Below are 23564 nucleotides of genomic sequence, written 5' to 3' on the forward strand. Positions count from 1 at the left end.
AGACAGACCTAGCTTGGAATTATTGGTTAATCTCAGAGGGCTTGGACACGATGTCATAGCTTTAAATACTGATTTAAAGTCTGCTCTCAGCCACCTGCATAGCAAGATGTTAACATGGTGCACATGCATTTTTTGTGTTCCACGAGATGCTGCTACATTCATAAGCAGAGAACAATCTCATTAATCACTAGCAACAGCATGAGACTGTGGTCTGCAGGGGTATGAGTGATGCTGATAGAGAAGCAGGGCTCTTCCCACATCTTCACTTGACAAACAAGAGCTAACTGCCTCACATCAAGGCCAGACTAGCGGCCCTTTGGTTGTAGGATCAAGAGATCCTGGAAGTCCTCATCAGAACGCTGGGTGTATCATGAGACAGTGGTAATATGGGGCAGCACTTGCCTTTCTCCAGAACACACACACCTGAAGAACCACAGCTTAGTTCACCTTGCTCTACATGCACAGAGGGTTTTACTTAATGTCCTACATCCCAAAACTGTGTGCACAAATTTAAGAACATGCTTCGGTGTTTTGAGGGACAGGCGCAGACTGAAGCATGTGTCTGCTCAAGACACTGAATCAGAGCAGAAGATCAAATTACCATGGTGCTCACTCTGGTAGGCCCCTTCCATGAGGCATTACAATCTAGCTGTATGTATGGTTGTCAGATGATTTAGTCTGATTTACACCATTACACTTCCACACTTCCTTGATCTCTTCACCACTAACACTTAGTAAAATCTCTCCTAGCAGTAAAACACCTGCAAATCCATGCCTTCAAAGTACAGCCCTTCCTTCCCTCTCCCTCTCTCACTAGAGAATACCAGAGAATTAACAGAAAATGAGAAGACCCCTGTAACTTCTATTCCTATGGGTTAGAAACTCTTTTATAAACAAACATTATGCAGGCCAGAGAATCCTCCTGTGATCTTACCATGTTTGCGGTCTCATCAGCATGAATATAAATGAATGTAGACCCACAAATATTTTCAAAAAAATCTGGATTACGTTATTGCCATTACAGCTCCTCCCTACTGGAAATATGGCTAGCAAACATTAGCTTTCTTCTGAAAATATTCTGACTCTTTATTAGAAGTATCAAAAAAATTATTCTCTCTGGCTTTTTACAAGAATCACTAGATCTGCTAACAACCTGCTTGTATACCCCAATAAATTCCAAGCGGCCTGCAAAACTACTGAGTGAACATAGAAGGGAGAAGAAAAATGAAGCAAGGGGAAGTCCAAAACAACAATGTTGCTGCAACACTATGCAAGCCTTTTCTGGTTTTGGGAACAAGAACACTAATCCTTATGGCAGAAAGTAAATATGAATGTCTACAGAGCAATGCACTGTGGATCCTTCCTTCAGTTAGACACTTCAACTCCCAATCAGTCTTTGAGCAGCCATTAGGAATTATCCCATTAAGGGGATATTTTTTCAGCCAAGGAACAAGCAGATGAGTCTCACCACTGTCTGAAACACAACTGTGCAACACCCAAATCAGTACAGAGTTGGGGGAAGCAGTCTCAAAAGGGCGGTGTGTATCTTCAGGACAGTAGGTCTGACATCCAATTTACCAAACAGCTCAACTGCAGCACTTTGGATGACAGACAACAATAAATTTCTCTGCCTTAAGGCAATTTCCCACAGGGCTGTACCATTCCTCAAGCTCTGCAGTGAGCTGCAGGATGAGCTCTTTCCAGAAGACCATCATCACCCTGAAGGTCTGCCCCCACTGCTGCTTATCCCTTGTGTGCAGCACCACCTGTTCTGGGAGGTCAACCATGGAACAAAACTGTGCTAAGGACAGGGGGAATCTTGGTGAGAGATGAGACTGGAGAGAGTCGCTGCCAGCCCTGGAGGACATGACCAGGCTCAGGAGCTGGGCAGCCCCTACTCACAGCAGGCACAGACACAGTGATGGGAGGAACCATTTCATGAACTCAATGAACTCAATTAATTTTTCAGCTGCCTGTCAAAAAAGCTTTTAAAAAATCAGCTTGCTATGCACAACAGAATAGTGATATGTGGCTCGAGATTGTAAATAATGCCTTACTTTAATTCAAATGTACCCATGTCTGACCAAATAAAAACTTATTAAATTTCTGCTTTACTAATTTCTTATAAAGTAACACACAATATCCTCCAGTTTTTACAGATTAATGATTCTGAATTTTAACCTGAAAATTCCACTGCCAATTTCAAAATAAATTTAAAATGTGTCTCTTGTTAGAACCCATGAAATAGTCAAGAGAAGCATTCACATCATTCAGAAAAAAGCAGCTCATCACAAAGGTTCCAAACCAGGAAACCTCTCTTTTTCTGCACCACACACAAATGCATCTCATGTAATCCTACACTGCCTAAGCAGCAGAAAACAGAAAGGGCTGTGATTACGTGCCCTTGTATTTGATTAAACTGATGCATTGTAGGAGCTGATGTTGGGCTACTGCTACTGAATTTTCCTACTTTGATTCTCAAACCAACTCCCTGACAGAGTCAAGCTTTTTAAAGTGTCCCATCAACAGACTATTTTTGGACTTGAAAATTTTGTTGGCCTTGAACAGATTTATTTGTTGAGCTCAGGTAGTAAAGCTTTTCAGATAGATTAATGGACTAAGTGAAGTGTCTCTCCACACTATACTAGGAGGCTTAAGAGACCTCATTTTCTAAGAAATGTCAGTTATAGGCACAGAAGATTTCTTTGTACTCTGATTTTCTCCATGTATTTCCATTTGCCCGAGCGAGTCCAAGCCCTCCTTCCCACTGGCAATGTTATCAGTGAGACAATACCTTTCTATAACAAAAATAGCACAGAAACTTGCATAAGAAAAATGAATTTGATAACGATAGAATGACTTTCTCATAATAATTTAATAAGTTGAAGACAGGAAGATTTAAATCCTCCAGAAGAGCTGCATAAAAGGGATTGATGAATTCATCAGCTCTTCCAAGCTTCCCAAAGAAGCCCAGACAATATTTCTTACCTCCTGTTCTACAGATAGCACCTATAAAAGAAAAGCAGGCATTCAAGTCCTTCTATTATACTATTCTTTGCCTCTGGGGCTAAACTCACTGTTGAATCTGCTTTAAGTAAATGTGACACATTTAAAAATATTCAGATTTGTTTCTAATCTTTTTCATTAGAATAATACACTGGTAACGCCCTTTCTGGTTAGGATCATGGCTCTGAACCCTGAAGTTACCATATGGACACATAGCAAGTTACTGACCTTTATGGTTTTCCACTAAACCAAGAAAAGTCTGCAAAAACATTGCCAGAAATATAAACACAGGCTATCACTAGTTTTAGTTAAGCACTGTCAGTATATTCCTGTATGTCAAGAAGTCCTGAGACCTACAGAAACCATATCAAACAAACTAAATTAGGAACTCCATGGATTGAAAAATCATGAACTGCTCAATTTTTTTTATGGATTTAGCAGTATACTTTTACATACAGTCCTTTTGCTTTTCTTGTTATTGGATAAATAAAAAGAAGACAAAGTTATGGGACTAACAAACACAGAAATGTAATCCTGTAACAAGTCAGCAATTGCTGCCACTTACAAAAATAAGAGGAAAAAAAAGAAATGTTTTTCCCCCTCTGGTTGACTGTCACGTTGGTGCTATGAATAAGGACAGCAGGAAACATCTTTACACACAGTATATAGAATTTATAAATTTACCCTGTCTATTTAAGCACAGAACCTTCAGGATTTTATTGTTTTAATCTACATTTGATGGTAATATTTCATTCCATGAAAATTCTTGGGTCATACAAGGATTCAGTAGTAGCCATCGGCTAGGAACCTCCTCTTCACTCTGGGGGGAACAAAACTACACTGAATCTTTCATCTTACTTTGTTGAGTTACTATAGGAGTAGAAAGAGAGATTGACAGTAACAGGATAATTTAGTAGCCATGAATATATGGACTAAACACTAGCTCCAAATTATTTTGTTTCTGTTCTTTAGAAAAAAACTTCCCCTTCCATGAACTCTACCCTTGATACAGTAATTAAAAATCTTTCTAGACAGCAAACACACCAAGGTTGTCCTCTACAAGTGACTATTTTCAAGTTATTTCACGTCTTAGAAAGAAATGCAACTTAACTCTTGGCTCCAGATCCTTTTCCAAATTGTAGCTTCCCTTCACATACTTGGTCCTATTCTTCCTCTCTCCCAACACCCAAGCCCATTCTCAAATAAAACATATCCTGCTATCACACAATTAGCATTGAATAAAAACATAAGAAGGAGAATATTACTGCAAATAAAGCAAACCATGGAAATGTTACAATAAAAATATTTTCTTTAACCAAAAGGATGGTTCAAACAAATGTAAATAAATTCAGTAGCTAGGATTTTCATGACTTCAGCAAAGTAGAATAAATGTGCTGGGTCAAGCCAATAAGTGAAACTAATCATGCTCTCTAGAGCTGCAGCCTCCTGACAAGCCACATTCTGAAGTCTCTTTCTAAAACTGTTCTATCTACAGAGTCCATTCAAACTTCCCAAGTGAAGGTGCAAATCCACAACACATTAGAGATAATTAGAGCCAACAATGTGGGAAATGCAAGATAATTAAATTCTTCTCCTAAAAGATTTATTTCTGAATACCAGTTTTGGGAGACTGGGGGGGGAAGCAAGTGAGAAATTAATCTCACTCTGGAAAACTTAACTCATCTTTGTGAGGCTCTCCCCAGGAATGGAGCAGTAATATGGTGTTGCTTATTAAGAAACAGCGCTGATCACAGTACTATTACACGAAGATGCTGCTGTACACATAATTTTAAAATCTGTGTCCTTGATATCAGCAGATATTGTCTACACAAGCAGAAGACATACATTTAGTCCATTACACAACTGCAGTGAAAAAGAATAAAACCAAGTTTGAATCAAAAGGAAAATATAAATAAAACCCAAGAGTTCTTAAAAATAAGAATTAGCAAACATGAGAGGAAGGGTTCTTCTTCTAAAACAGCATAATAAGAGTTTTTGTCTGAAAAATGTAATTGCTGACCAAGACTAGAAAAGGCTACCTGAATGTATGAATTGGGAAGGATGGTTTAGGTGAAAAACTTGGGCTTGTGATTAACTAGATTTGAAAAATAAGCAGTTATTTAAGCTAAGCAAGCCCACATGTTCTCATTCTCCTGAAGGACAACACAACTTGCCCCAACTGGCATCTAACAGAGATTACACAGATTGCCTCTTGCAATGGATATTGCTACTCACATAGAACAAAGCTGGGGCCTGAATTAGATATCCACACAGCATTTTACACAGCTGAGCAGACTGTTGAAAGGCAAGTTTGGACAATGGGGTGCTCAGTTTCAACATCCAAGCTCTCCAACAAGGTGTTAATGCCCTTATGGACAAGAGCACAGAACACTGAAGAATATTAAATAAGGTGGTTTAGCTACAAGCCCTGTACAAGCAACCTCTCAAATGACATTATCACCCTTTCTGATTTCTTCCTCTGCCATTCTTTTCTCAAGAACCCAGATAAAGATTACCTGTGATGGTTATTACCACAATTGATCTTGTATCTTTAAACCACAAATAGGACAGAAGCAGTCATATTGCAGCTCCACAAAAGAATGAGACAATTCTGCTTAGGGAAGGACACCTTCCCTTAGGATTCACAGGACATTTTCCTCTTTACACTAAGGTGAACTGTAGCAATGTCAGAGTTTTCCATAATTAAAGAAAAAAAAAAGAAGGAAAGATTCATCACTGTACATTTCTTCACCCTCAAACTGTCTTTTCTGCCAAGGAAGCCAAAAAGGCAAAGGTATCTAGTAAAAACACCTGCTTATCACCTCCCAAGCTGGCTTTGTGAGTAACCTGACACTGCAGCTGAACAGTCAAGCCCACATCCATTCTTTAATTAGAGGTAAGGGGAGCACCTACTGTTTGCATTTACAGTCTGTCTGGTTCATGAGCAGCAGGAGCAAGTTCAGCCTCACAACTGCTCAGCTTGTGCTGCTCTGATGCATCGTTTCAGCAGGGGAACAATTAAGCAGACCCATTCACAGCTGAAGAGACCACTAAATTTTGCCAAGTGCAGTCACTAGTGTTTTATCCTTGCTACTGTATCTTGTCAGCCACTGCACCACACAAATTATCAACAGAATCCATCTCTCTCTCTCTCTGCTGACTGCATGGGTGTTCCGTGGGGGTGTCTATTCTCCCATGAACGCATAGGCTATTTATTCTGCTAACTCATCCACTTATATAGAGCTTGACCATATCCTGCCTCATAAGAGGAGATTAAATTTTTGGAGAAAGAATTTAAGAATAAAACATCATCAATTAAAGTGGTGGTATTAGAACAGCTTCACTGCAGATACTGAGACAAAGGAAAGGCAAGCAGAAGGAAGCCGACATAAAAAGTGGCTTGCTAGGATCTGAAAAACCAATGCAAAGAGACACTCAAATGAAGAGTAAGATTAGTTTCACTTATTTTCTCGTTACAAATTTTACAGATTAAAAAGAAATCTCAGACTATGAAGGTAAAGAAAGAACAAGAGAAAAAATTATTTTCCTATTCAGGAAATTGGTAGTTCATGCTGTGAAAAAACTGGAATTATGGTAAAAAATATTCCATTTGGAAGCTATCACAAGTAACAAAAGCTGCAGAAGAACATGACCCTTTGGTAAACGAACAACACACAAATTCATAGCAAATCTGTAAACCCTGTACTGCCAAAAAGAACTCCTAAATATCATTTTAAGAACCATAGTGACATAGGTCTGTTTTCATGAGGCATGATAAGTCAATCGACTCCAGCTGGAGTGATTTGGACTTAGGTATTTAATGAAACTTTAAATGTAATTATTTAATAAATTGGCTACAACTGCAAACACATTTTAAAACACATCCTAGTATTATACAGTTACTTCTGTCACCACTGTGTACTACTGAAGTTATGGTTCATTGTATCAATTAGTTCAGGCAAATAAAGGGAAACTCTGCTCTCAGGACAGCAGCTGGAGGCAGTGGTGTTATTTCAGATATAAACAAGTAAGCATGAGTAAAACTAAAATAAGAATGCTCTGAGCACTTAAATCCATTTTCAGTCACCCATGGCTACAGAGTAAGACAATGGAAATTTTCAAGCACGGGACTTAAAAATCTATCTAATATTTATTTAATGATCAAACTTTTTCAAAAATATGAATCATTCAAATATACTGCAACATATCAATGAGAGAGCATGTTCTATAAAATGTGAGAGGTTAACTTTTGGGGTTCTAACTCATTCAAGTTAGAAGAACAGATTGTTCCACAGCCAAGAGGCCATCTGCTGACCTTGCCTCCAGTGAATCCCACAGCAAAAGACATCGTGATGGAACGACCCAGGCAACTGGGATACACACCACTAAGTAAGCGACAGAATGAAGAATGGAAAACTTTTGAGGGTAACTGTAGACAAACACAATCACTGCATCAATGCATTTTTTTTAAATAAAAAAATGAGAAAGATGAAGCTATTTGCTCTGAAGCCAGAAGACTACTACTGTATGCCTTGCAAACGGGGCTTGTCTCAAGGTTTTCTCTGATTTCAAAACAAAACTGTGGTAATAGAGTACACTTAAATAGTCTCTTTTCTATCTCCAAATTCCAAGAAGTTGTTTACTCTTTTAATAAACAAATGTTCTTCACCTCCAGAGCAGAAGACTGTTTAAACCAGTTAGTGCTCATTGGAGTTTTGCTGTGTCACCTTATTTCACCATAAACTTGTCAACTGGTTGTTTCTAACAAAGGTACAAAAAAATAATTTCAGAGTCTAATGCTCGATTCTGGACTCCTTCAAGTAACTTTTAGTACTTTTTAATTAGGGTAAGAAAAGTCAATGCAGACACTGCCTGCAAGGACATATAATTCAGTGTATCATTTCATAACCCAGCTGTCAACAGAGACAACATTTTTATAATCCATGTATTGTATGCGTGCCAGTATGAGATGAATAGTCCTGTAACTATAATCAATACCGTTCATTCAAACAACTGGCAGCAGCATTTCAGACAACTGGCAATTTCATCAGTTTCACTGGGCTGCCCAAAAATAAACAGCTTGAGAAGGATGAATGATCTCTGTGGTTATCTATAAATAATACTAATCTCAGCCATTTGTTTCAGGGGGTTCATCACTGGGAGCTGCAGAAGTCTCATATCAGTGCAGAAGGCATGGCAGCCTTCAAGAAACTAAAGAAATGCTGATGAATTTTACTGTTGGTTTTTCATTCACACAGTTACTGTATTTACATACAGGCCCCACTGAAAGCTCCAGGATCCCTCCAGTGCTTCAGCAGTTCCAGCTTTGCAGGAAACTCACACGATCTCAAGGACTGGTAAATAGCTCAAAAGTCAAAGTGGATTCACAGAAAGCTCCAGTGATCTGAGCAAACCCAGCCTGGGCAGTGACTTACACTAATGTCACTTAAAAGGAAATGTGAGCAAGTCTGAGGTTTTTAACTACTTCAGTGTGAAACTTGCCCACTCTCAAAAGAGTTATTGAGAGCAAAACAAACCAAACAGCTCCATGTGAGTGAGACTAATGCCAAGGCTGATGGGCACGAGGTGAACCCAGGCAGACGGGGAACAGAAGGCGCCATTCACAGTCCTGTTCACTGTCTCTGGGAAGTGAAATAGCTTTTTTTAAAAATTTGTAAATTATGCTCCTATCTATAAAAGCAAAGCAAGAGCAGAGAACACAGAAAAAAGAATAAAGACAGCTGAAAAAGGAAAAAAACACATCCCTATGGAGTACAGATCCCAAAGAAAGCTTCCAAAGCCCTGAAGTGAAAAAGTTCCAGTTGCTGTGGTTGTAGTGAGCCTCTCCCTGGCAGCCTTGCAGGGCTGTGGGCAAGTACTGCAACACCACTGCTGCCTAGCATGTGACCCTGCACATTGGTGGGTCACCAGCCCTGGGCTGAGGCACTTATCTTCTGCTCCTGCAGGAAAATCTCCTAGCCACCAGGAATTCTTACTTAGAGGTTTTCTATCCTATTTCACTGTAAGAATTACAAGATGCTTGCTGTGTGCTCTAGGAAAAACAGAGGAAAGATCAGTTCTCCCAAGAACCTAGAGGTTGGCACTCCTTGGCTTCCAGGCAGGATTTGTGGTGCCATGAGCCACCACTGCAGAGAGCTCAATACACCACTAGACTGCAGCAATTCTTTTCTGCAGCTATCATGAATGGGAGCCAAGGCCACCACCTCAGCTCCTTCACATGGTGTGTAATGCTCCAAAGAAACTCCATCAGATGAGCTCTGCAGAAGTTCCCAAGCCCTCTGAACACATTCTGAGCAGGAAGCAACAGCACATCTGTGTGCATCCAAGTAAACAAACTGCTTCTGCATTAAGCTTCAAAAGTCACATTGTTACACCCACATCCAAAAATCACTTTAAAAGCCTGTTGCTCAGAAAATTTATATCCTGGGAATTAAAATAATCTTCAACTTGTAGCATTATCCAATTTACAAGCTTATTGCTAGTTTAATGACAACCAGCATGCCCAGCCACACTCAGCCAGCATTGCAGTGGGATGTTTTCAGCATAACCACCAACAGCAAAAGGATTAATGGCACCGACTTCTCTGAAAAGAGAACACACACCAGTGGACAAACAGGAGAACCTCACAACCTCTACACCTCTGAGAAATGAAGCAGGCTGTGGCTGTTTTAAAATGAAAGCCTTGATTTTATTGTTAAAGTAAAATTGTCTGCAGGGCATTCATAAAGAAAAGCCAGCTTTTAAGAATGGGTGAATTTATCAAGCTGCACATCTTTGATCATCAATATTTTAAAGTTACTACTTTTTATTCTATATTGCCAATAAATCTCTACACGCTGTAACTGTAATCACCACAGCACAACATGACCCACTTCTCCTGGAGATTTAAAGTTGGACTCAGTCACAAAAAAAATGCCTGCACTAGGTAGGAGAATGGCTAAACTGGTAAAAGAGTCTCTCAGTTTCAGGTAAATGATGAGGTAGCAGCGTGCACTGTTATTAACCTGAAGTTCATAATGAGAGCTTAAATGAACAGTTCTAAGTGGACACAGGCCTCGTAAGGGAGCTGCACTCCTGCAGCTGGCACTAATTGATCCTTTTGCTGGCAGGCTCCGTGGAAAAGGCAGGCAGCAGCAGGAACCGCAGGCCCTTCTCTGTCATGCAGAACAAAGTCACAGTCCTGATTATCCAGGAGGTTTGATCTTAATGCTCTACACTTCTACAGCTTCTTTCAGCTTCTTTCATCCAGGAAAGAGGCAGCCAGGATAGCAGGGGAGACTGTCATGCTACTTTTGCCCTTCCTACACCCATTTTGCAGAAGGTCTCCTGTTTTTGGAGTTTTCAGATACTTTTTCAAGGGTACTCCATGCACATTCAGTTACAGAGCTGAATTTCTGAGAAACTGAAATGATTCAAATCTCATACACAGCTTCACCCAGCCTTCTTGAAAATACAATTTTTATTTTAATCCCCTTATAGAGAATTTTGCTGTAAACTGATATACATATCAGTTATACCAGCATATACAAGAAATAGACTGGGCTGATATAATCAGTTTTAGAGACAACATAGTAAAAAGTAAAATTTTGTACAGAAAGATGCCATTTTAAAAGTCACGTGGAGATCCTGACTAAGGCAGACTATTCCAGGGCAGCAGATTCTGGAATCAATTAACAAAACAATTCTTATTAACACAGAGAATCTCCAGACAGTACCAAGGAAGCACAGAATCTTTGCAGAAAAGCCTGCAAGGAAAATATATTTTAATATCAAATTGTATCCTCCAGCGTATGCAGAGATTGCTTCAAATCTCAAATGCATCTTATGTGAAACAGGGGCTAGCACTGCAGAGCAACACAATAAGAATTTAAGACAGGAAGTGCAGATAATTTATCTAAATAAAGCTTTCAGGAAAATAACTGATTTCTGTTGATACTGATCCAAGCTGGAACCTCACCAGGATGCAGGAGTTAGCATCACTAGCCACAATAGGTTCCCCATTTATGAAAAACAACAGTGTGTTTTTACATATGAAAATAAATTAATATGTTAACTTTATGCTTCTGTCAAAAGACCCTGTTCTACCAGAGACTTGTTCTTGAATTATCTCTAGAATGACTCAGAAAAAGGTGCAATGTTTTTCAGTCAAAACTATCACTATTCATGCAAGCACCTAAGAGACACAATGAGTTAAATTTCACAGAGGAGTCTACAGTCTTTAATGTCACACAGCCTCTATTCATAAAAGAATTGCAAAATACATAAACTGATGCAGAGAAAAGTAGTGAAAGCATCACAGCTACAAAAAATATACCTGTAGTTGGAAAAGGGGGAAGGAAAAGGAAATCTGAAAGCAGAGATGGTGTAAGTGACTTCTGCTAAAAGCAGGGTCAGCACTTTCCACTGGAGACTATTTGATTTACACTATTTTGTTTCAATTGAAAAACAAAATCTTTCCTTAGCAGTTTCTGCTCTACAGAGTCTACTACAGATACTTCTGAGATACCCAGCATCATTTATAAGGGGACACTTACTACTGCTGAATGTGATCATTTCGCTAAATTTCCCAAAGTTCCAGAAGGAAACAACGCGCTATGCAACACAAGGGTGCTTTCAGTCAGCTGGTGAAGTCAAGAGTCTGGATAACCTGCACAGCCCTGGAGGAGAGGTGTGCTATTGATTATGATGTTCAGGGTCTCCCCTGAAGAATCCACTGGCTGGCCTGGACCCACATTCCCTGCTTAGAGCCAGGAACACTCCAGGAGGGACCACTCTGCTTTTAGCCTTTACTGATTTCACAGAGCTACTCTGAATCTACCCCAGTGTAAATCACATCAGAAGAAGACCCCATCGTGTATCTTAACTGTCACAGTATGTGTCACAGTTGAGATGGCCACAATACACAGAGCATCCCTGTACAATTTCAGAAGGCTTTAAGCATTTAGCCAGCTTCAGGCATCAGACAGCTTCAGGCACCTGCCCACACAGAGCAACATCAGGGCATTTCACAAGGCTGCAAGCATCTGCCCTTCTTGTCCTTCAGCCCAACCTTTTATACCCTCCTGTTCATGCAGTGCACCTGTGTGCCCTCTGCTCCCTTTGTGGTTGCTCAGTGCCCCTGGGCACTCCATGGCTCACTGCTGTCAGTGCTGCTCACCTGCTGCTCACAGCTGTGCCCACTGGGGATGAGGCTGGGCCAGCCCCACTCCCAATCACCACAAACTGCACCTACATTGACTGCCCCTAATTATTCTAATGGGATATAGAGGCTTTTTTTTGAGGGTAGAACAATAAAGCACTAAACATTAGGTCCTAGTGGTCACTGCAGATAGGCATAACTAGGTATCACCACTTGCAATTTCTTTTTGTGTTATATAGAACAAAGTAACTGTCAATAAAGCACAGCTAATGCCTATGAACACACATCTTTGAAACAGGACAGCACAGTTGTGGAAACCTTCACAACATTTACTACCCTCTGCATGTAGAAAGCTACACTGATCCATACTTTAGAGCAGCTTCTGCACCTGGAGTGCCAAGCTGGAGTAGTGGAGAACTTCAGGAGGGTTAACTGGTCTCTTTTTGCTCAGTTTTGGGCTTATCTCACTGCCTCTCCAGGTAATAAAGTAAATTGCCTGTAGATGGTGTGGAAAGACATACTATACATACTTTGACTGACAGAAGTTGTCTATCCATAAAATCCATCACAAGCAGTTTGAACTATATACCCTGAAAAAAAGCAGGATTTCTTCCAAATCACACACAATTTTATGTTCACATCTGTAATCTATATGTTGTTATAAAAACTGGACAGAACAGGTGCTTTTACACAGAAAAAGGCAGATTCATGCCTGCAGAAACATCTTGCTAACTTGGATAAACTTTACCAAATAGTTTCAACCAGGAAAAGAAATGCACAAAACAGAAATCATCATTTCCAAAACAAAACATTTGACTTCAACTGAAGGTGAGTAATTTTTTTTAGGGCTGAAAACTATTTAAAAAAGCTTTTATTTTTAATTCTCACATTTTCTGGTTGATCCCAATTTAAATCTTTAAAACCTTTTTGGAACTACATCTGAAATGAAAGATTAGAAAGTCACATAGCTCCCATAATTTTGATCATGATATTCTGGGATATACAATTAGTTTCTGGGATGCACAGAACAGTGTGATAATGGTTCTATAGAGGAAGTAGCTCTGAGCTGGCCGAGGCATTCAATATAAATATATAAAAACTACCATTAGTCATGAGAATCACTCTGCTGACATGGCTGAAATAGGAAAGAAATAGGATTAGCTGGCACATTATAATCATGTACCTTTTTTCTCTTTAGCCCATTTTCTATTCATCAAGAAGTCATAAGCAAATAGGCACAAAAAGCAAAGTTCTAAAAAAGAAATTCAGAGTTGGATAGTAGGTATTATGCAGACTGTTTGCTCATTCAGCACTTCCTTAGGTTCAAGTGCTTTTCACATATTCCACAACAGTAGTGAAGCCACTCTGGAGATGCTACTTGACCACTGCACAAACACTTCAGAGAAAGGTGGGTGAGTACATTAAACTTGCTAGATAATTTAGAATCCCCCTAACAGTTTTGAGTCAATCCAGGGTTAGAGTTGGGGTCAGTCCTTTGCAAATCAATAGACACTAATTAGCTCTCATCTAACTGCTAGAAAAAAAAGAATGCATGAACTTGAGTTTTCTGACCAGCAGACTTAATTAGAATTCAAACTTGGTGACACAAGTGGTAAAGTCTAAGAAGACAAAACCTCTGTAACTGGTTTTGTCAGTACTTCACCATGCTGTCCTGTAGAAAGGCTACAAAAAGTTCATCACCTGAAAAAACTTTCCCATTACTACTTTTCCCCAGACCATCTTCCCCCTTGCAGCTCCCCCTCAGCAGAAAAATACAAATTACAACAACAACAACCACCAAAAGGTTTTAGGGAATTTATCATGCACAGCAGAGTACAAAGACAAATCAAGATGTGTGTCATGATGCAGCAACCCTGTGATCCACAAGACCTGATCCATGTTCACTAAGTGGGCTGCAGTACCCATATCAGCCTAAGATCTCTGAAATGGAAATGAGACAAAGAAATCAAGGGAGGCAGCAACCCCTGAAACGCACTGCTGCACATCTCTTGGAAAAGCTAGCAGCTGTGAGATACTGATTACAGCACACCTCACAGGGAGAAATCAACAGACAGCAGCTCTTCTAGTAAAGACAGGTCTTTCTCCCATCACTCAAATAAGCAGTCAGAGTGTGGGGTCAGGTAGGCAAGAACTGGGCATATGCTGTGCTGCAGTAGTATGGATCATATTTATTATAAAGACCCAAAGGGCATAGGAGACAAAAAACTTTCCAGTATCAAATATCTTTTCTCTCCAACAACTTTGCTTATTTCAGGTAAAGAGCTGAAAACTCCTCCTTAGCCAAGTGATAGATTGGCTTGCTGTACAGCTGCGACACATGTTCTCCCAGCTCCATCAGTGGGAATGAACATCTTCTTAGAGCAAGGACAGCAAATTTGTAATTGCCAATTTCAATTCATCTTTCAACAGGATCAAAAGTAGGCTGGATTTTCGTGGGGACTTTTTTTCTTATTTTTTTTTTTTTTTGGTTTTTTTTTTTTTGTTTGTTTGTTTGTTTTTGGTTTTTTTTTGTTTGTTTTTTTTTTTTTTTTGTTTTGTCTTTTTTAGGAAGTGGAAGAAGTGATCAATAAATTGAAGAAGGTGCTGTTAGCCTAAGCTCTCCAAGTTTTTTACTGGAAACAGCCTTGCAGTACCTCTGAGCCAGAGGTAAATTTTACTACCCTTGTATAAGAGACAGCAAAACCTAATAATGGACAATTCAACTTACTTCATATCATGCTATGAGCCACAGAGAATTCCACCATTTCCCAAGGTCAGTCCCTTTACCAGATAGGCCAGGCTCAAATGCTTGATGCTTGCATGTGACAAAAACTAGCCATGGTGAAATCAGCAAGCACCATTACACACATCAGCCCAGGAGAAAGACGTGTGAAAATAATGAAGTATACACAAAATGAGTGACTATGCACAGACTATATACCATCAGACACTAGCTATCTCTTACCCAGACAGCTGCATATAATTTTAAAGACAGTCCTTTTACTAAAAAACTCTCAAGCTATTGAAGCACCCATACAGCCATACATATTTTTAAAATTCTTGACCAGAATTTCAAACATTACATTTGAATAAACTCCAGCAAATATCAGCCCAACACAAGGGCAGGACTAATCATTCGAAGCCAATTGCTTAAGTTATAAGTGGACTGAAAGCAAACATGTAAATTGCACTTGAAACAAACAAAGCAAAAAAACTTTCAGCCTATCTGAAGCTTCAAAACAGTCTGGCAAAATAATTACATACAAGTGACCAGACAGGTTGCTCCATTCCAGCAGAAGAGTGCTCACCTGCACTATTACCCATTCCAGGAAAGCAATTCACCCTTTCTACAGGTGCCTGGGCAAGTTATCCACAGCACTGTGTCTCTGCAGATCGATCCTCATGCATTAAGGGCTTCTGTGCCTCCTGTGTGGTGTTTGTGTTAGGGTTGCACATTGCCACTTGCTATTTCAGAAACAGTTAAGATGATAACACAGATCCAGAGCCTCAGACACAATGGCAAGGATATGCAGGAATGACTGCTCAGTGGATTCACTGACGTAACTCGTTCCTACGTTCACTCTTTCTCTTTACATAGAAACCCTATCTCACCTGTTTCTCTCTTGCTCTGTGCATATACGATAGTATCACCACTAACACATCTTTGTGAGACCAGCTGAAAGGGTACTCACTGCCTTTGAATATTTCACACATTGCTGTGCACTAATAAAATGAACTTTGCATTCTGTATCTGCTGATATAGAAATATCTCCAAACTTCCCAACAGAGCCAGGCTGTGAGGCTGTGTGGTAGTTATTAGTGTCCAGCAGCAATGACTACAAGCAGCAGAGCAGGAGTGTCTGCCCTGGAGTCTCCATCAGATGGCTGCACATGAAAACTCAAAGATGATTTCAAATTTGAAGTTTCAAAGGCGTCTGATATTCTGAAGATCAACAATAATATAAAGCAGGTGATACAACAGAGGGAAGCCTCTGGCTCTGACAGGAAATAGAATGCATAAATATATAGAAGAAAAGAATCTCCATGGGTGAAATTTGTAAATTGCTTCACTGCAGTGATCATCACAGCTTCACAGAAAGTGGTTTTATCTAGATCAATAATTTCTAAATTTTTGGCTTTAGATCACCATGTTGTTCCAGTGGAAGTACAAGCCTTCATATAGCAAACCTCCTGACAATAGTTAGAGAGTTTTTATGCTGCCTTATGAGTTTCCTTAGAAAAGGGGTGATGGCCTTCCAGTGATCTCTGCTCTCCAGCAGCACAGAAAGTACTGCTCTCAGGCAGTAACTTAAATGCCCAAAACCAATTCACATAACACCTTTCTCACAATAAATGAACACAGGTTTTCATTTATATGGGTTGGCTTGGTTTGAAATGAATGATAAAAACACACTGTTGCTGTTTCAAAAATAACATATTTTAAAACATTTTAAGGATGCCGAACTAAATCAAAATTAGCATTCTAAAACTAGTAATGACAAAATATGTACTTTAAATGGAAAATGTTAAATCAATGGTTTGTGACAATAAAGAAACACTGAAAATACATCAGCTCTCTCATTTCGCACCTTCTTGCATAACAGTCCTACACTGGCAGTAGGATGGCCTCCCACCTCCCAGACACTGAACACAGTGAACCCAGAGGAAAGAAACCCACTGTTTTCTGCAGCTCTTGGACAAGCTCCCAAATCAGCCTTCAACAAAACTGTGGGGCTTTTTTCGTTGTTGTTAAAAGCTTCTGTCACAGGCTAGTTTCCCATCATGGCATCTCCATTTCCTCCCAGAGATAAACTACAGCTGTTATACATTTCATGGGAAGGGGTAGTTCATCAGTAGCTCTCCAACCTGCCCTAATAGCCCCATGGGTCCTCCAGGCCCAGTGCTACAGAGGAAAACTGAACAATTTCATATCTGCATCTGCACAAAATCTTTCCAAAACTAAATAAGTAAATGGCACTCCTTACCATGCTTTACTCTTTATTCATTTGGTGAACTCAGAGTTTCTCAAAAAAGTGTCCATCCATGTAAGGTATTTTTTCCATCTCTACTGTGTGAGTCAAAAGGCACCCTAACATCTAAACAGTACATCAGTGTAATGTATCCAGCAAAGGAGAGAAAGCTTATTCTGAAATTAATTTAAGAAATAATAAAACATAGTTTGAAAGTGGTATGGCTCCTTCTGCTAACACTGACATCACATTAAGTTTAATGACAAATCACCTGCTCTGCCATGAAGTGGAAACAAACAGTAGTTGGAGCACACCTTTCACATTTCAACCTAGACCTAATAATGCAAAAGCTTTGACCCCTAAACTGAAGCCAGCTGCTTTTTGTGGTCATACAGCAGTTACACATGATACTTGAGCGCATTTTGCAGCATGAATAGCATTTTCAGTGGTCTGTAATGAGCAGAGTTGTGTAGAAAGCACATTTCTAGGTGTTTTACCACAGAACACTGGAGAAACCAGAGTATATTCCATTTTGGGAGAGTTCAGGCATCTCCCCTGTGCTTGCTGCTCCCGCAAAACCACCAGTACCCAGCCCAAACTTGGCAATGCTTTCAGCAGCACATGCTCATGCTTTTGGCAGAAGGGAGCTGACCACTTGCAGCATCAGTGTCTTTTGCCAGCTGGCCAAAGAGCACACAGATGCAAGGGAAGCAAATTATCTGCCCACTGGCAAAAAGAAATGCTGAACAGCACCTAAAGAGAACGTGGGCCTGTGCACGTGTGTTCGAGTGCGAGTGAGGGTGCTTGTGAGCACACACACCCCCACACCTGTGCCTTGGGAGAGGGAGTAGCTCAGTTAAACTGCAAAAACTGTCTGATACTTGTCCCGAGGTATCATCTTCTGCAACACTCTCACAACAATGAACTTGCACTTTTCCCATTAAAATCTTCCAAGCTGAATTTTTAGGATTAAACACAAGGGCTGCAAGGATGCTAAAGTAAATTTTTATAAGTCTGAAATCAGACCCCTTCAAGAAAGTGCCGATACAACCACCTACAGTATTTTAGCAGCCTAAGGTTAGCGTGTCTTTGCATCTTCCCTCTTTTTTTTCCCTCTTGAAAAATGAATGCTCATGAAAAAAACCCCACTACACATCTATATTTGGTAAAATACAAAAAGCTTTCTGGATTTAGAAGATACATAAGGAAAAAACTCAGAAAAATTAATGGGACAAGAATTTGCAGCTGATAGGTTAGATTGAGCTGAGAGATGGAATTTGTCTGTAGATTAATTAATTCTACAATCACAGCCCCCTTTCATCTGCACACATCCCACCACCGTCATTACATGATCAAGAGATTTTAATGAAAACTATGCTTTTCATTAAAAAATGCTTTGAGAAATTCAAGGGAGACTATACATGAGGTTTAGTTTACTTTTCTAAATATTTCTTGAAAATTGTACATAAGGCAAGTGCACATTTGTTGGCTGTAAAGGTGTACAACAGCAATTTTTTGCAATGACAGTGCAGAGAGGGAATATGAGATCTGTGTGCTAATGAGCTGACACTGCAGAGGCTGGAGCAGTGTTAGTATAGTGCACTACAAGTGCAGAGCAGAACGACAGACGTGGGTTGTTTCTAGGGAATGTGATCTACAGAGCCATACACACAATTCAACATTAACACGAACATCCTTCATCAGATTATGAGAAATGCATGGGAGATATTGCTTCAGTGACAAATTTATATATTTGAGTTGTCATATTCATATTATTCTGAAAAAGCTAGCTCACTCCCTACATGAGCATTTTTAAAGAAAATATAACCCGATTTTGATTTTATAAATTCATAGGTCAAGTTAGCTTGCTTTCTGTTTCTACTGATAGCAAAAAGCTGCATATTTTAAGAAATGTAATAATTTCCCTAGAGCCAAATGATAAACTTCAATTCACCTTTAAATACACTAGAATTTTCATCTGTGTTTGCATTTGTTCTCTGTTAAGATATCATACAGCTAAATAAATAAGTGGGCAGATAAATACAGAGTGGATAAATACTGTATGAATGTGTGTAAATTAAATATACAGAGAGAGGCTTGGTGCTAGCAGCGAAGCAGGGAATACATGTACATAAATCAGACTATGCATCATTTAACTGAAAAAAGAATGAGAGGGAGGGGCTTAGGGCAGGAATTTTCTTCTGCTTCTAAACAAGTTTGTTCCCAGGTTGGGATATTGCCAAATCTGCCGTAGCAGAGGTGGGCTATTTTTCTCAGGCTCATGAGAATACTTCAGAAGAGGTTTTTTTCTCCTCTGGAATGCACCAGATTGCATCAAGCAGGATGTGCAGCTGCACAGTAAGAACCTAAGTCTTTCTGAGCAGAGCTCCCCTCAATCCCTGCACACAGGAACACTTACTACAGTCACGCTCATACAAATCTATGCAAAAGAGAATGAAAAGTATTCTTTTATGGATACTGACTAGTACAGGCACTAGGATCAGGCTACACATGCTCCTTTCTTCAATTTCCTCTCAGCTTCTGTACATATCCCACCACAAAGTCAGCCTCAGCCTCCCTCCCCAGTGAAGGCAGAGTCACTGCAGGTTTCTCTCCTATGGAACCCTGCCAATTGCAAATATTGATTAAACGGCTGTGTGACAGCACTGGAGACAATATATGCTTATCCCCAAGTGAGGTAAAAATGTTGTGGAAAGAATTCCTTCATGGATATGGCAGCACACTGAAATTATCTGCCACTCCCATAGGATATGGTTAAAGGCTGGAAATTTGGTCAGGTAGTGTGAGGAGCCATTAATTCATCCTAATGCATTGGTACACATAAGTGTTCTGACTTTGAAAGATAATTGGTACCAGATTCAAAAGAATAACTGTTCTGATGGGTTTTTTTAATATTTTGAGCTACTGAAGCCTATGAGTGGTGACTTGGACTCACTGTATTCTTTTCTTATCAACAGTATTATGAGATGGTTGACACAGTACAGACAAGGTCACCTTTCATTTTCTTTCGTCTGTTTCTTTTTTCACCTCTTCTGCTTTTAAATAGGTTACTGTAGGTAATCTTCTTTGGTCTACAGTTTCTCTAGAGATTTAAGTTTTCTCATTTTTACTATACTGGTAATATGGGTGTTGGAACATGCAGCCCTGTACTACAGAAAACCATCTCACTTTACTAAAATTGCCACAGCTTTTAATAAGCATTGACAAAAATCATTAGATGTCAAAAGATGAGTAGAACACTGACTAAATATACTAACTGCCCTAAACAAGTGTGTGGATTACTTCTGTTGGTGGGAGAAGAGCTGGTAACAACTTTTAAAAAACAATTAATAATTAATCAACCAAGCAGTTCAATGTATTTAGTTTAAATCCATATAATTGATATTTAGGAAACTGTGCTTGAGATGCAGCCTCTTGAAGGGATTACACTGATTAAGGATTAATAGTCTGATGTTTGTTGTAAGAGCTGTTGAAGCTGGATAGGATTAGTAAAATAAGATGCGAAGTAGAGACACGCTTTTATTTACCATTTTTTCCCACTTTACCAAGTATATTTTATTGTATATTACATAATTAACCCCTCTGCAAAAGTTTTAAAGGTCCTACTTCAAAGTCCTTTGGAGAGTGTAACACTGCACTACCAAGAAGCAGTCACATGGGGGATATATTAGAATATCAATCCAAATTTGTCCAAATATTTCCTTGCTGAGTATTTTCTAACCATCAACTTTCTCAGAATATACAGTGGGACAGGAATGTAAGAACTATTCTATCTCCTGCAAATAAAAAAATAAATAAATACGTTATTCAAAACACAGAATTGCTTTAAAGCAAAAAATACTAGTTTTCTGTACTCCGGTACTTCATTATTTCAGTACAATGCTTCCTCTTTGACCATTTTACACTGTGAGTATAAACCTGCAAACTGTGAGAGGAAACCTGTTCATAATGTGAAATTAGTACATTGCATTCAGCAGTTCATTAGATCATGTGCAGACATGTATCTCCACATTGCAAAGTGCATTAGTTACCTTGGAAGAGGACTCCTTTCATTTTCAAAGATTTACAATAAAACTTGTATAGAATTGAATTTGGATACATCAGTAAAACAAATATCCAGGAACTACTACTGGTAAAGGAATACTTTTGAAAATGCAGAACACGCACAAGTCTTTCTGACAGAGATTCTGCATTTTTACACCACATTAGCAATACTCAAAGTTCTATTTTGCATCTTCTGTTAATAAAAGCTCAAATTCTACAAGTGCACTGCTTGTGCAGAGCTATTTCTCCTAGCGTCCAAGTGTTCTGATTCCATTTTCTCTCCCCTCAGCTCTAACAGTATGTGTCAGTTTACAGTCTCCTCAGCTTTTCACAGGACTCTCACTGTAAGAAAACAACTCAGTATTTCAAGGCAGATGAGGCAAGTAAGCCCCTCTAGCCTTCTCCCTCTCAAGGTCACTTCTAAACAGTGGTTTCTGGTTCTTCCGTACATAGTGTATTATTTGCAAATTATGCCTTTTCTTACAGCTAGGTTGTAGCCTCAACAGAAAAGGCATCTTACTTCAGCAGCAATTCACTGATTGCAGCTACCCAGCACTGCTATGTCAACAACATGGTTGTTTTCCTGAAAAACCAAACTAAGGGGATGAAGTGGTAAGAGAACTTTTCCTAAGGTATTCCATATAATGCTGCAAATCTACTAAACCTCCAGTCACTACACACATTTGTTGCATTATATTGTATGACCAAGAACTCTATGCTACCAGGAAGGAACTGAATGTAGGATAGATAACAAATTAATATATTTTTTAAAACCAGGTATTTACTTACAAGCATTTGTCACTGAAAAACTGTTGGAAGAGTCCAAGTGATCTACGTGATAGTTCAAATGGAAGGGCTTTTCTGTGATATTTTGGTTTGTGTTGTATAGCTGCACAGCAAATCGAAATGCACTGTGCTCCTGAACAGTGTTCCTCATGAAAAGTCCACCTAGGTGAGGAGAAAAAAAAAAAAAAAAGGAAAAAAGGAAAAAGGTTTTTCAGAATTAATTTTGAGGAGAAACAATGGCAATAAGTTATATTTGCCTGCTGCACACTGCAGGAGAGAATGAACAGGAGCAGCCTGAACGTGAGCACATAACTCTGACATGAAATACATATTACAAGTCCAAAGTTAGGCTTTTAAAGCCACACACCACATCCAGGTGCCCCCTGAGCAATGAGAGTCGCTTGGAGCTGCAGGTGCACCTTGAAAACCAGGCCACTTCTACACGGATGCCCACACAGAGATTTAAAAGTCTAACTTGGGGAACCGTGGCTCCTAAATCCTGTCCAGGCTACCGAAATATCGCCACTGTAGTTATGTGCGGGGACGCGGCGGCGTGCGGCGTGGCAAACGTGCGGTTTCACGGTCTGGTGGAGCGATAGCGCGGCCGAGAGAAATGATGCTCCGAGGGACGGCAGGGAACAGCCCCGGCTTCACTCGCTGCCCTGAGCCTCACGGCTCGCTCGGCCCCGGCTTTCGGGCACGTCGCTACAGATTCACGCCACGACTCTCTCACATTATGTGCTCCACGGGATGCGCTGCCCCAGGGCACGGTTCCGCAGAGCGCGGACCCGATCCCCGCCGCTCGGAGGGGTGCGGGCAGCCCGGCGCCGCTCGCAGCCGCCCGCCGGCGCAGCCCGGGCACCGCCGCTGCCTCTCGCCCTCCGAAAGGGGAAGGAAGCGGAGAAGGGCTGGCTCCTTCCCCGCGGGGCCCGGGCTCGCCCCCCGCTCCCCTCCACACAACTTCCCCCCGGCTGGCAGGGAAGGCGCGGGTCGCGGTGCCGCGGCGGGCGCTTACCTATACTGATGGTACTGGGGAACCCCGCCAGAGCCTCCCCCAGCAGCCCCGCCAGCAGCAGCAGGAGGGTCCGGGGCGCGCTCTGCCCCATTTTCTTCAGCCCCTGCGGTTCAGCCCCTAAACCGAAACTGGCGGCACAGGCATGGGCGCAACTGGAGACTCGGAGCGGTGTCAACGGTGGTGGCGATGCTGGCGGAGGTGGTGGGGAGGATGGTCTCCCTCCTTTCGTCTCTTTTTTTTTATTCTTTCCTTCCCCAAATCCCTCTGCTCTCGTCTTCACCCCAGTCTAGCAGGGCTCATTGGCTGCGAGATTGCCTTTCTCCCCCGTCGCCAGCAGCCCCCCCCCAACGCAGGGACTTCCCCCAAAGATGGTGGGTAGCGGAGCCGCCGAGGCTGCTCCGCCCGGGCCGGGAGGGGGTTATCGATCAAACTTGGCGTGAGGCGGGCTGGCAGCCGCTCGGCTCCGCTCCGCTCCGCTCGGCCCGTCCGCCCAGCCCCGGCGGCTCCGGCCGCGGCTCAGCGCTCGGGGCTGCGGTCGGCGGGAGCGCACCGGCCTCACGTG

The 23564-nt window shown here is 40.8% G+C and overlaps 1 protein-coding gene across 2 annotated transcripts in view; it reads right to left on the reverse strand.

The window, feature by feature from the left end:
• Nucleotides 1-23269, reverse strand: part of GRIA3 (glutamate ionotropic receptor AMPA type subunit 3) — a 146249-nt gene extending 122980 nt beyond the window's left edge. For both annotated transcript variants that reach the window (XM_053990016.1, XM_053990015.1), the window contains exons 1-2: nucleotides 23003-23269; nucleotides 21991-22149 (exon numbers count right to left, since the gene is read on the reverse strand). In XM_053990016.1, the coding sequence (XP_053845991.1) occupies nucleotides 21991-22149; nucleotides 23003-23093 (250 nt within the window). In that variant the 5' untranslated portion in view covers nucleotides 23094-23269. The remainder of the gene's footprint in view (nucleotides 1-21990; nucleotides 22150-23002) is intronic.
• Nucleotides 23270-23564: the final 295 nt, after the last annotated feature.

The sequence above is a fragment of the Vidua macroura genome, chromosome 14 (assembly GCF_024509145.1).
Source record: "Vidua macroura isolate BioBank_ID:100142 chromosome 14, ASM2450914v1, whole genome shotgun sequence".
Taxonomy (NCBI): domain Eukaryota; kingdom Metazoa; phylum Chordata; class Aves; order Passeriformes; family Viduidae; genus Vidua; species Vidua macroura.